The 14,138-nt window shown below is 49.2% G+C and overlaps 1 protein-coding gene across 1 annotated transcript; it reads left to right on the top strand.

Moving 5' to 3' along the window:
• The first annotated feature begins 770 nt into the window (after positions 1–770).
• LOC120875333 (relaxin-3 receptor 1-like) lies at positions 771–2,006 on the top strand. Its single transcript, XM_040257105.1, has one exon. The coding sequence runs from the start codon at positions 771–773 to the stop codon at positions 2,004–2,006; it is 1,236 nt and encodes a 411-aa protein (XP_040113039.1).
• The last annotated feature ends 12,132 nt before the right edge of the window (positions 2,007–14,138 follow it).

A 14,138-nucleotide genomic window follows, 5' to 3' on the forward strand; every position in this document is an offset into this window, starting at 1 on the left:
AAAATTCTGGAAGCACATAAGGAGGTACTTGCGGGAAGGCCTTTCTGAGGAGGTGACATTTGAGCCCAAGTGCTGAGAAAGAGCCAGCCATAAGAAAATCTGGCCATGGGAAGATCTCGGGCACTTTGAGACCGAGAACGGAACAAAAGGGGAGAGGGGATGAGGAGTGCCCAACGCTAAAGCACAGCTAGAAAAATACCTTTACCAAGAGGAGTCCGGGGTTGGGAGACCATTTAAGGGAGCAGGGCTGGAGGCAAAGAGACTGCCAGTCCCTGCTATTTGGTCCCGAACAACAGTCTCCCGCTGAGTATTTCCGGGCCCGCACAGGCTGAAGGTGGAGGGGTATGCTGCTTCCCGAGGCGAAACTTGTCGGAACCTTTCTCCAGTCCCGAAGGTTGAACCGCTGCGGGAGGCGCTCTGTTTCTAGCGTTGCGTCTTCACTCAGCGACCCACGCACAGCCGCGACCCTGAGCCCACGTGAATCGCAGAAGCCTTCTCCTCCGACCTGACTTCCCGGCCCCCAAGTCTCAGCTTCCGGCCTCCACTCTGGCTGAGGGTCCTCAGTTCTTGAAGAAATCGAAGGTAAAGAAGTAGCCAATAGAAATACGGCCTGGAAGCGCTTAGGGCAGGGCGCGAGTGCAACTGACCAATCAGGGCAGCCTTCATCCCTCTAAAAATGCTGCCGCGAGGTACTAAACACCGCTAGTCGTCCAGTTTAGCCGCTGGCTTCGGAGTGGACCCGAGCCGATCCCTGAGCTCCACCAAGGGCGATGGCGTCAGCCAGAGGCAGCTGTCGCATGGCCCGCGCCTTCGGGGCCGTGCTCCCCCTGAACTGGTTTGGAGATGCGTCGTCCCGGCAACCCTCTAACAGTTCGGTGGGCAACGGATCTGAGAGCACTCGCCCGACCTGGGGTCCCTGCAGCCTGGACGGCCTGGAGGGAGTGGCAGAGGCTGGAGCGGCGCTGGCACTGCGCGCGCTGATCGCGGGCGCCTACCTGGCCCTGTGCGCTGTGGGGCTGGTGGGCAACGTGCTGCTGCTGGTCGTGGTGCGGTCCCAGCAGCGGCTCCGGCGCTCGCTGCTCAACTGCTTCCTACTCAACCTTGCAGCCACCGACCTGCAGTTCGTGCTGACACTGCCCTTCTGGGCCGTGGACCTGGTGCGCGACTTCAGCTGGCCCTTCGGGGGTGCCATGTGCAAGGTGGTGCTCACGCTCACGGTGCTCAATATGTACGCCAGCGGCTTCTTCCTTAGCGCCATGAGCGTGGCGCGCTACTACGCAGTGGCGAGGGCGCTGCGCCCCGGCCGGCCGGGCACCCTGTGGGCCGTCTGCGTGTGCAGCTTGCTCTGGGCCACCGCAATCCTGGCCACCGCACCCACCGCCCTGTTCGCCACAGCGGCCAGCATCGGGGGCGAACGCTTGTGCCTGCTGCGCTTCCCAGACGGCGGTCCCGACTGGCTGGCCTTCTACCATCTGCAAAAGATCACCGTGGCCTTTGTGCTGCCGCTGGTCACGCTGGGGACCTGCTCGCTGCTGCTTCTGCGCTTCCTGCGGCGGCGGCGGGTACGCTGGCCATCTGGGGTCCGGCCCCGACGTCGCTCCCGGGTTACCCGCGCGCTGGCCTGCGTGCTGCTGGTCTTCGTCCTCTGCTGGCTGCCCAACCAAGCGCTTACGTTCTGGGGGGTGCTGATCAAGCTGAACGCGGTGCCCTGGGACCGCGCCTACTTCCTGGTGCAGGCCTACCTCTTCCCGGTGTCCATCTGCCTGGCGCACTCCAACAGCTGCCTCAACCCGCTACTTTACTGCCTGCTGCGCCGCGACTTCCGCCAGGGCCTGCAAGAGCTCTGCGGCCGGGCCAAGCACCCAGCGGACCTCCGACCCGGCTCTCCGACAGCCGCGCCCCAGCTACGGGGCTCTCTGATTAGGCCTGAACCCGGAGAACCACACCTCTCAGTAAGGGCCACACGCCGCTCCGTCAGTAGTACCAAGAGTGATGGGGCAGATTAGGCCAGTTGGTATTGGAGTGATGATGTCAAGGGACAGTGCCTGACTGGAGAAGCAGGCCCTTTGGCCGTGGAAATTACTTAAGCCTGGGAGTTTATCACTAACCTTCTGTGCAACCCAGGGTGAGTCCCTTTCTCCCTGGCCTCAGCGTCTTCTTTCCTATAAGGAGAGGTGAGGATTAGATGAATCCTGGGGACTCCTCTGTATCTAGCCCTTCGATCCTCCTGGAACAACCTCTGCAAACAGTGTGAGCTCCATTCATTGACATTTAAGGCACTGAATCCGACTCCTGGTTTATGTTTCCCTTTGTTATAAGGGAGCTGTGAGAGAGGGATGTGAGTGGTTTTTGGAAACCATAGAGTGGAGGGATTTCAAGGTTATGAGGTAGCCGTTGATGGCTCAAGATTTCTGAGCTTTCATCTGCAAGGCTCGCCTGCTGCTTGTTCTCTCTAGATCCTGGGGGCTTGACTGACCCAAACATCACTCATCTGGCAGTATGCTGTGACTGAGCATGCTAGCTGTTGCATGAAAAGTGGCTGCAAGGAGCAGTCAGGAGGTCTGGAGCTATGTAGCTGGTGGGGGGAGTGGGGGGAGCAGTGGGTGGTGAGCAGTGACCTGAGTGGCCCACATAGGACAGAACTGGGACCAGTGGGAAAGACGTCATGGGAAGCAGATTTCCATCCCTCGTTATGGCAGGCTTTTCCCATTTTTGAGCACCTGAGCTTCACGGGTGGTGAGCTCCCTGTTTTAGAAGTCATTGCAACAGAGACTGATGGAGACAGAATTGATGCATCAGATAGGGGTGTGGAGCTGCTGGATGATCTCACCAATCTCTTTGAGCCTGGAGACCCTGTGACTGATATGGGACAGGTGGGAGTGTTTGCAGGCTACAGGCCTTAACAGTCAACATCTTTTCCACTTGCTCTCCAAAGGCATCACTGAAGATAAATCAAAAGGCAACTGATTTGAATTCCTTCTCTGGTAGACAGCACTGGATCTTCATACTGATGCAGAGCTACCATAAGGCATTCTCAGCACACACCAGTTGAGATTAGGTGGTCAGAGGTCAGAATTTGTGTTTGCATCCTTGCAAAGACTTGCTCATAAATTTCATGCCTGATGTTTCCGATAGAGGAAGATGATGCTTTAAAGTAGAGGAAAAAACCTATTCCCCACTGCCTGGTGTCCAAGTCTGGAGCCCACACAGGATCTTGGGTCAACTCAAATGTCTGTGATTTGTCATCCCAGAGCAGTCGGAAGGGGTGGAGGGGTGAGGCCCACAGCTAACCCCTGGTGGAATGAGAGGCCCTGTGCTTCATGGTGTGGGTGATACTATGACCCCTCTAAAGGACCACAATACAGAAGAATCTGTATTCCTTGGAGTACTTGTCCACTTAAAAAGAAAATAATATTTTACAAAGTAAAGAACTGCAGTGATTCACTGGTAGCTCCAAGCCTTGGTTATTTTTCTCAGTGTTTTTTTAAAATTGAGTCATTTGCAGCTTATTTCTCTCTCACGTGCAGAGGAATGTTTGTGGGAGCAACAGGAGGGATAGAGTCACTACTGCTGTTCTCATTTGTCTTCCTGCAGCCCATCCCCCCATTGTCCCTGGGACCAGCCCTAAGAACTAAAAGGGTGGGATATGGGGCGTTCTCCCAAGAGAACGTGAGAACAGTGTGGGAGCTGCAAGTGCTCTAAATCAGAAATGATGGCTTATTAAATAGAACCTGAGGGCAATGGTCATTTCTAAAATCATTCTGTTTAAAGAATACTGTAGAAAGTTACACTAATGACTCCACAAATACCATGCAGTGGACCCTAGGGTGTGGGAGGCAAAGACATTAAATTTGGAGTCAGCCTGTTCAGAAGCCCTTGATCTGCCCTTGCTATGTGCCTTAAGCGAGTCACTTTGCCTGCCTCAGCCTTGGTTTCTTTATCTGTAAAATGAGTGGGCTAACCATTTCCAGATCAGTGATTAATTTTTACCCCCTCTGTTTTTTTCTTTTTTCTTTTCTTTTTTTTTTTTTTGTTCTTTTCTATTCACTCTTTACCTGCAAACTCTTTTTAGGGTCATTTCTTGCTACAACACTATTCATTAACTCTTAGTTCCTGTGAACTGTTTTCCTTTATCGAGGTCTGGGTGAATTTTACTGGCTCATGTCGTGCAAGTATCATGTTGCCCAGAAGAGGACTGTGGCTCATGTGGAGGGTCTCATCAAATGCCCATATTGTAGTCTCAAACCGTGGGCCCAGCTCTGAACCTGCACACTTGAGGCTTCCCCTGCAGCTGCCATGTGTGTGGAAATAGGACCCAGGTGTGCCCCAGAGAGACCACCCTCTGTCAAGGGGGCGTTCAGCACAGTGCTGATACCAGTACTGAGGGGACAGTGAGGAAGGAGGCAGGCTTGAGGGATGGGGCACTCTGAGAAGACAGTGCGAAAGGGTGAGCTAGAAGAGTGCGTCATCGCTAGATGTCAAGAAGAGGGGCATGTGCGGAAGTGCAGAGTAAGTGAGACTTCTGAAGGGAAAGAATGAAACCCCCAAACTTGTTGAGCAAGAAGAGCAATGATCCGGCATTGGTCGAGCGCTTGACAATGAGGCAGGCACAGCGCTTTGTGTAGGCTTGGTCTTCAAAAAGGATTTTGAGGTATGCAGTATTATTTACCTTGTAAGGAGGAAATGACAGAGAAGCACTGGCACCCCACTCCAGTCCTCTTGCCTGGAGAATCCCATGGAGGGAGGAGCCTGGTGGGCTGCAGTCCATGGGGTCGCTCAGAGTCAAACACGACTGAGCGATTTCACTTTCACTTTTCACTTTCATGCACTGGAGAAGGAAATGGCAACCCACTCCAGTGTTCTTGCCTGGAGAATCCCAGGGACGGGGGAGCCTGGTGGGCTGCCATCGATGGGGTCGCACAGAGTCGGACACGACTGAAGTGACTTCGCAGCAGCAGCAAGGAGGAAATGAAGGCTCAGAGAAGTTAAAGAACTGCCTGAGGTCACACTGCTTGTGAGGCAGCACAGCAAACATTTCCAACAGCAGCTCCCTGACTCCAAAGCCCAAACTCTTACCTGCTTTTGGCTCATTTGCCAGCTGCCAAGAAGGAGAAGGGGGGTAAAAGTGCTCAAAGAGGCCAAATGACAACTTGTGTCCTGGGCACAGAGGCAACAAAGGAGCCAGGTGCCTGCAGAAGAATAGGTGCTCTGAATGAGCGCGTGGAGCCTGGGGTGGCCATGGTGTCAGGTACTACAGGGCAGAGGAGGAGGAGGGGTGATGGCCTGAACAAATCCCAAGGATATATGACGTTGTCATTATCCCAGCACATCCCAGCCCCCTCAGCGGCCTGTAGGAGAGAGGCAAGGGGGATGCTCGGACTTCTGAAACCCCTCCAGGTGGGTGGAAGTACAGAGCCATGGACTCGGTGCCAGGAGACAGGTAGGCAGCTGCTGAATGTCATTCTCAACTTGCAGAGGTGAGCCCCTTCCCCTTGGAGCAGCTGGGCCCCAGCGCCTCAGCCTCGGCATGCTTTCTCTGCTGAATTCTTCCTTGAAGAGGACAGGACACTTCCCTGTACCCCTCGCCTGTATCACACACAGCCTGGCCTGTTTGTGAGACCCTCCTGACCCTGGCCACCTTTCTCTCTTCCCTTCAAGACAGAGGGGCAGCTGAGCCTTTCTCTTCCAAGTCACCTCACCCCCAGGTCCTCCTTGGAGCGTTCTAAGTGTTGGAACCCCAGGCAGATGTTGCAGACCTTTTCTCAACCCTAGCATGCTCTCTGTGAAAGCTTTTGGGGCCCCCATGTCCCACTTTGTGTCCCTCTCTTGTGCGCCTTGAACCTTTTCTCTGTTTTGGCTCTTAGCTTTCCACTCTGCCTGCCTCCCTGCTATTCCTCTGCCCAACTCGGAGGACAAGGGCAGGCACACAGGTCTTCCTGGTCCCCTGTGCAGTGTGCTGCCCACACAGGGACAGCAACCTGGATGCTGAGTATGCTTCTATTTCTTCTTCAGCAGTAAACTGTAAATATCTGTGTCTGAGTCTTGCTTGTATTGCTTATATGGTAGGCTCTCAATAAATGTTTGGTGAATGAATGATCACTGTTGTGTATGTCCTCACTCTCCTGTTTTCCTGTGTATGGTGTGGTCTTTTGTCTCTTTCCCCTTTCCTCAATCTGAGCAGGCCTTCCAAAGCCTCCCCTGGGTTCAGGAAAACTCCTCTGAAAATCCAGGTTCCTGTGAACTGGGTCGGCTGGCCGGGCCGTCTCTGGATCTACCTTTGTTCACCTATTTCATTCCTCAGACCTTCTTTATGTCATCGTCTCCATTCATTCTCACAGTATCCTTGGGAACCAGGGCACGTTATTCCCATTTCATGGAAGAGCAAACTGAGGCTCCAAGAAGCGAAGTGGCATATAGCCAATGGGCAACAGAGCTGACATCTTCCCAGGCCTGCCACCCTTCCTGCCTCTAATATGAGTTGTCAGACTGGAGTTAATCAAGACAAATGATATGAGTGAATGAGGAGACGGCTCATGGCTCACTACCTTCCACAGTTGTTTTGTCTTAACAGGAACCGATTAGATGTGGGGATTGTAGATGTGGGGGTTGCAAGAGGAGGGTGGCCTTGGGCTGAAGCAGAGACATCAAGACACTGTGTGAAAAATGGAGACTGACCATTGACCTATACAAGGCCACCCTTGGCTGAATTCTGACCTCCTGAGAAAAAATGGGAGTGACTGGAAGGGAAAAGTCAGACTCTAGCAGCTGGAGGAAAGGGTGGGAGGGAAGAAGCTAGAGGGTGCAAATGTAGACAGCTCTTTCAACATGGCCCGTGATGGAGGCTGGAGGGTGAGAGGTCACAAAGGGCTGTGAGGGACAGCAGTGCTGATGGGAAGGAGAGATGGTGGGGGTTGAGCATGGAGGAGAGGGGGCTGATTGGGGAGTGACAGTGTTGGGGATGAGAGGGTTCAGAGTCACTGTGGCTTGGGGTTGGTTACAGACAGCATGATGCTCAGGCTGACAACCTTATTTGAAAGCAGGTGCTGCTATGCATTGGATTGTGTCCTCCCAAAAAGTATACTGAAATCCAGCCCCAGACACCTGCGAGTATAACCATATTTGGATATAGGGTCCTTGCAGATGTAATCAAGTTAAGATGAGGTCATCCTGGATTAGGCTTGGCCCTGAATCCAATGCCTGGTGTCCTTATAAGAAGGTCACATGAAGACAGAGAGACACACAGAGAGGAGAATGGCATATGCAGATGGAAACAGATTGGAGCGAAGCATCTACAAGCCAAGTATTGCCGGCAACCCCTTGGAAGCTGGAAGCGGCAAGGAAGGATTCTTCCCTAGAGGCTTCCAAAAAAGCGTGGCCCTGCTGACACCTTGATCTCAGCCTTCTACCCTCCAGAGAACTGTGAGAGAATAAATTTCCGTTAAGCCACCTCATTTGGGGCTTTCCAGGTGGCTCAGTGGGTAAAGAATCTGCCTGCAGTGTAGGAGACGCAGAAGACTCAGGTTCAATTCCTGTGTCAGGAAGACTCCCTGGAGGAGGGCATGGCAACCCACCCCAGTGTTCTTGCCTGGAGGATCCCATGGACAGAGGAGCCTGGTGGGTTACACTCCATAGGGTTGCAGAGTCAGACACGACTGAGCATGCAGGCACCTCATTTGTGTGGATTTGTTATGGCAGCCCTAGGGAACTAATGCAGACATTCTATGGGCTGAGTTTGCCTGCGGAGGAGGGCTGGGGAGGGTGGGGAGGAGTGCTCACCCTCTGGCTAAAGTCTGCAGCCCCGACTCATTCCTTCCAGCCTCCCTTAGTAACGAGCAGCCTGAGCAGGTTAGGCACATGGATTCACTCCATGCGGTCTAACATGGAGCCTCAACAGAGGGCTTGGGCCCAGGGAGGCTGGCGCTGAGTGGGGGAAGACAGGCAGCACAAAAGCAAAAGGGGCGCTGGTTACAGTAGAGGCAGTGGCCCTGGAGGAGAAAGCACAGGCCGTGGGGTGCTTCTGGGCTGGGTGACCTCGAGCAGGTCACCTGACCTCCCTGGGCCTCAAGGCCCCCACCGATACTGAGACCATGCTCCCCACAGCACTGGCCCCCTGTGTAATCCATTCCCAATACATGACAGCACTCCTTAGCCTACGTTTTCATTCTAGCCATGGGGATCAATTTCACCTTCAGCAAACATTTCTGGAAGGCTGATTGTGTCAGGCTCCAGGGACAAGGACACACACACACACACACACACACACACACACAAGTAATTTATGGCCAGAGACTGACAGGCTGGGTTTAAAAAATAACCTCATAATCCCACTTTATGCTCTTTATATACAAACACACCTAAGCATAAGGGCAAAAACAGGTTGAAAGTACAGAGGATGGAAAATGGCACACCAAGCAAGTAGGAATCCGAAAATAAAATGGCTGTACTATTCCATTGGTGTGTAGCATTGTTACCATCATAAAAAGGGGTCTGAAGGCATAAATGCATTATTAGGGAGAAAGAAGATCATTATGCAATGATACAAAATAACAATTCTCCAGTAAGATATTTTTTAAAGTTTAGCTTATATTCATATAATGTAACAATTGGTAGAATTTTAAGAGACAAATGGATAAATCCATAATCATGGTGGTAGGTTTTTAACATCCCTGACTCAGTAATTGAGAGTTCAACAGGCTAAAAACAATTAGGGCATAGAAAATTTCAACACCACAATTAACAAGCTTGATCAAATGGATAAGTATAAAACCCTGCACCTAACAGAGAATATACATTCTTTCCAGTGTTCATGAAATACTTTTAAAAAATTGACCATGAACTAGTTATAGAACAAGTTTCAACAAAAACTTAAAAATAGGCCTACAGTTTCCAAGCACAGTCCAAGGAAGTTGGAAGTCAATAACAACAAAGTCAAGAAAACAAAATTCGATGTTTGAGAAAAAGTTTCCAAATAATGCAAAACCTAAATTGTGATAGAAATTAGGGAACATTCAAGACTGAGTAATGAAAATATGAATAACTAACATCCACTGGTTGCTGTCAGATGCCTTGTTGTTACCAGACCCCCATTTCCCAGATGAGAAAGATGAAGCGTGGAGTAGGTGAGTAAATTGTGCCAGATTCCACTGTAGCTACCTGGCAGAGTAAAGAGTCAAAGCTGGTCTGGAGTTCAAGTTCATAACTACATGTCAAAACCCATGGGAGGTAGCTAATGTGTTCTTAGCTGACATAACCGTGAGGCCTTCTTAGAAACGAAGTGATAGCCTTCCCTACACCCAGGACATGGCAATCAGGCTCCACTCTGCCAGGCTGTCATTCCAGCGTCAGCAGCCTCATCTCTGCAGCCCTCTAGGGCTTCTTTCACAGGGAGCCCTGTCTCTCACAGTCTGCCTCCACGCTCAGCAGTCTCACCCCTCTTTCTTTGCTTACACTGGCCCCCAACCCAGAACCCCTCCTAATCTCAGCCTACATCCATGCTCAGCCCAAAGGATCCTTTCCTGTATCGTTTCTACCCTCCTCAGATACTCCTCTGGGCTGTAAACTGCAGAGCTGACCCTGCCCCTTCTCTGCTTTAAACTCTTCTCTGGGTCCCAGCTGCCTGGCAGTGCACCCGGACTTCTCCACTAAAGTATGCTGAAGGGCTCTGCATTCAGCTGTGAGTGAAGTGTTCCTTAAAACCTTGAGTTTTATCTTCAAAATTCATCCCGTGTGCAGTCTGCTTCATACTACATCTATGTTTATTCCACAATAAAAATAACAACCCTGTTCTCAAGTGACGGACGCTCCTGTCTAGCACCACGGAGAACCCCAGTATAAGAAGCAGAAACTTACAAGGCGAAGCCCAGAATCTTGTGTCTGCACCGTGGGCTCTCCCTCCAGCCTTCTCTGGACGCTGCACAGGTCCACTTATCTGTCCCCTCTGCCTGGGGGATCCAGGCCCGTAGACGGGGCACTGGCCTGTGTCCCATGGTCCCTGCTTATTCAGTGTTGTGCTGCTCTGCTGGCCTGGCTGCCGCCCCCCCGCCTCTCAGCATCTGAGGTCGAATCCCCTTTCCCTTTCCTGCCCTCCCCCACCTCTCAAAGCATTTTCAGCCACTTCTCTTAAAGCACTCCAGAACCACAAACACCGGCTTGGGCCTGATTGAGAGAATGTTTCTGGCCTGCCGGTTATGGGAGGTTTGTATTGATAAAGTCTTGCCATCCAACCACCGTCTATCTCGGCTTCCCCTACTTCCTGGGGACACTCATGGCACCTGTCACAGGGCACCCCGTGTTCAGCCCCTTATGAGTACAACCCCATCCCTGGGCTGAGCAGGTGCTCTTCCGAGCCAGGGACCTTGATTCTCTGATCCTCTACTTGATCTCTATTGAGTCGCTCTCACAATAGCCTCTGGCCTGGAGTGGGTGCTGGAAGATTTCTTGCTGAAATGGAAATGTGTGTGGCCATGACTCTTGACCCTTCCACTTTAAGTTTCTCTGCTCTCGCCTTGCTGATTAAAATGTCAAGTAAACAGGAATCTATAAACCTACTCTCAGTTCCCCAAGGGTGGAGTGGGCTCCATTTTAAATGCCTGTTGTAGTTAGGATGAATAATCACCTCCTAATTGACACTCTTAATGAATAAACAAAGCAGGGGTGTGGGGGAGGGACAGGGGGGAGGGCGTGAGGGGGCAGGGCATGAGGCGGGAGGTGTCACTCCTGCAGGAATCCAGTGGGGCTGGTCCCCTTGGGCTATTATACATGGTTTCTTAGCCCTGCCCTAAGGAAGGTGGCAAAATGGGGACTTCAGTGAGACACAGATTGAGAAACCGAGGAATGTGTAAGCTAGAAGCACCCTCCTCAGAGGTCCTAGCCAAGCCCTGTTTTAGAGATGAGGAAATTGAGGTCCAGAAAGAAGAAGCCATGGGTCACGCAGGGAGCCCATGTCACAGCCTGGCTTTCTCAATCTGACAAGGTCCCAGGAGGAAGGCAGGCCTCTCCCACACAGGGTGAGCAACCATTTGCCTAAGACTGGTTTCCCAGCAGCTGGGACTTTCAGCGTTAAGTTCGGTAAACCTGAATGGTGATCACCCTAACCCCCATGGGTTGTGGCTTCTCTCTCATCCCTGTCTAGAAGTCTGCCAGAGAGATTCTAGGGAAAAAATGAAGCAAAGATATCTGATGCAGTCAGTCACTTGGACCTCTCAGGACCAACACAGTTCAGCCTGGGAGCGGGGTGGGCGCAGGGGGCCCAAGGTGGGTGGGACTCTGAGCTGCCAGGCCCTGCTTCCCCTGATCGTTTTGCCTGCATCTCCAGCATGGTCAGTCTTCGACTTCTTTGCTCTGTTGTACAAAAGACACTTTAAGAGCTCTCTTGGAGCTGTTTAACTTTGATCTCTATAAACATTTCTTTTGATAAATGCCAGAATCCACATGGCAAGTATTTTGAGAGACTCTGTTCAGCAATGTGCTGGCATGTCTTTCTGTTGCTTTGTCATTTGTGGGGGAGGATCTGGACAGCTCTGTCCCTAACTGTCTGTGTGACCTTGAGCAAATCCATGTATCTTTCTGAGCCCTGATTTCCCTGTACGTGGGAAATCCCTATCTCCTTGCTGAGTGGCTCTGAGAAAGGATTAGAAATCGACTAATAAAATAATAATAACAATGTAATTATATTATATTATAATTATACAATTATAATTATATAATCATATCTTTATAATGATATAATTATATTATGTCATTATAAAATTATATAAAATAAAATTATATTAATATATTGAAATAAAACTATATTATATTAAATTATATTATAATTATATAATGATATGATGTGTTATATATTGTATATCATATATAATATGATATATAATAATATAATATATAATATATAATGCACATATAAATATATATTTATATATAAGTATATATTTATATATAATTATATAATGTATTATATATACTATATACTAATATACTATATAATTATACATAATATTATAATATATCATAACATATTAATATATTCTAACATTATTGATATATAATATATAATTATATATATTATATACATACAATATATATTATATAATATAATAATATAATATATTATATTATATATTCTATAATATATAATATATAATAAATTATATTATATATTATATAATATATATAGATTATATTCAGTTCAGTTCAGTTCAGTTCAGTCACTCAGTCATGTCCTACTCTTTGTGACCCCATGAATTGCAGCACGCCAGGCCTCCTTGTCCATCACCAACTCCCAGAGTTCATCCAAACCCATGTCCATTGAGTCAGTGATGCCATCCACCCATCTCATCCTCTGTTGTCCCCTTCTCCTGCCCTCAATCCCTCCCAGCATCAGAGTCTTTTCCAATGAGTCAACTCTTTGCATGAGGTGGCCAAAGTACTGGAGTTTCAGCTTTAGCATCAGCCCTTCCAATGAACACCCAGGACTGATCTCCTTTAGAATGGACTGGTTTGATCTCCTTGCAGTCCAAGGGACTCTCAAGAGTCTTCTCCAACACCACAGTTCAAAAGCATCAATTCTTCGGCACTCAGCTTTCTTCACAGTCCAACTCTCACATCCATACATGACCACTGGAAAAACCATAGCCTTGACTAGATGGACCTTTGTTGGCAAAGTAATGTCTCTGGTTTTCAATATGCTATCTGCTGCTGCTGCTAAGTCGCTTCAGTCGTGTCCGACTCTGTGCAACCCCATAGATGGCAGCCCACCAGGCTCCCCCATCCCTGGGATTCTCCAGGCAAGAGCACTGGAGTGGGTTGCCATTTCCTTCTCCAATGCATGAAAGTGAAAAGTGAAAGTGAAGTCGCTCAGTCGTGTCTGACTCTTAGCAACCCCGTGGACTGCAGCCTACCAGGCTCCTCCCCCCATGGGATTTTCCAGGCAAGAGTACTGGAGTGGGGTGCCATTGCACCAAATATACTATCTCCAAATATACTATCTAGGTTGGTCATAACTTTCCTTCCAAGGAGTAAGCATCTTTTAATTTCATGGCTGCAATCACCATCTGCAGTGATTTTGGAGCCCCCCAAAATAAAGTCTGACACTGTTTCCACTGTTTCCCCATATATTTCCCATGAAGTGATGGGATCAGATGCCATGATCTTCGTTTTCTGAATGTTGAGCTTTAAGCCAAGTTTTTCAGTCTCCTCTTTCACTTTAACCAAGAGGCTATTTAGTTCCTCTTCACTTTCTGCCATAAGGGTGGTGTCATCTGCATATCTGAGGTTATCGATATTTCTCCTGGCAATCTTGATTCCAGCCTGTGCTTCTTCCAGCCCAGCATTTCTCATGATGTACTCTGCATAGAAATTAAATAAGCAGGGTGACAATATACAGCCTTGACATACTCCTTTTCCTATTTGGAACCAGTCTGTTGTTCCATGTCCAGTTCTAACTGTTGCTTCCTGACCTGCAAATAGGTTTCTCAAGAGGCAGGTCAGGTGGTCTGGTATTCCCCTCTCTTGAAGAATTTCCCACAGTTTCTTATGATCCACACAGTCAAAGGCTTTGGCATAGTCAATAAAGCAGAAATAGATGTTTTTCTGGAACTCTCTTGCTTTTTCCATGATCCAGCAGATGTTGGCAATTTGATCTCTGGTTCCTCTGCCTTTTCTAAAACCAGCTTGAACATCAGGAAGTTCATGGTTCATGTATTGCTGAAGCCTGGCTTGGAGAATTTTGAGCATTACTTTACTAGCATGTGAGATGAGTGCAATTGTGCGGTAGTTTGAGCATTCTTTGGCATTGCCTTTCTTTGGGATTGGAATGAAAACTGACCTTTTCCAGTCCTGTGGCCACTGCTGAGTTTTCCAAATTTGCTGGCATATTGAGTGTAGCACTTTCACAGCATCATCTTTCAGAATTTGAAATAGCTCAACTGGAATTCCATCACCTCCACTAGCTTTGTTTGTAGTGATGCTTTCTAAGGCCCACTTGACTTCACATTCCAGGATGTCTGGCTCTAGGTGAGTGATCACACCATTGTGATTATCTTGGTCATGAAGATCTTTTTTGTACAGTTCTTCCGTGTATTCTTGCCACCTCTTCTTAATATCTTCTGCTTCTGTTAGGTCCATACCATTTCTGTCCTTTA

Source organism: Oryx dammah, unplaced genomic scaffold (assembly GCF_014754425.2).
Source record: "Oryx dammah isolate SB20612 unplaced genomic scaffold, SCBI_Odam_1.1 HiC_scaffold_16, whole genome shotgun sequence".
Classification (NCBI taxonomy): Eukaryota; Metazoa; Chordata; class Mammalia; order Artiodactyla; family Bovidae; genus Oryx; species Oryx dammah.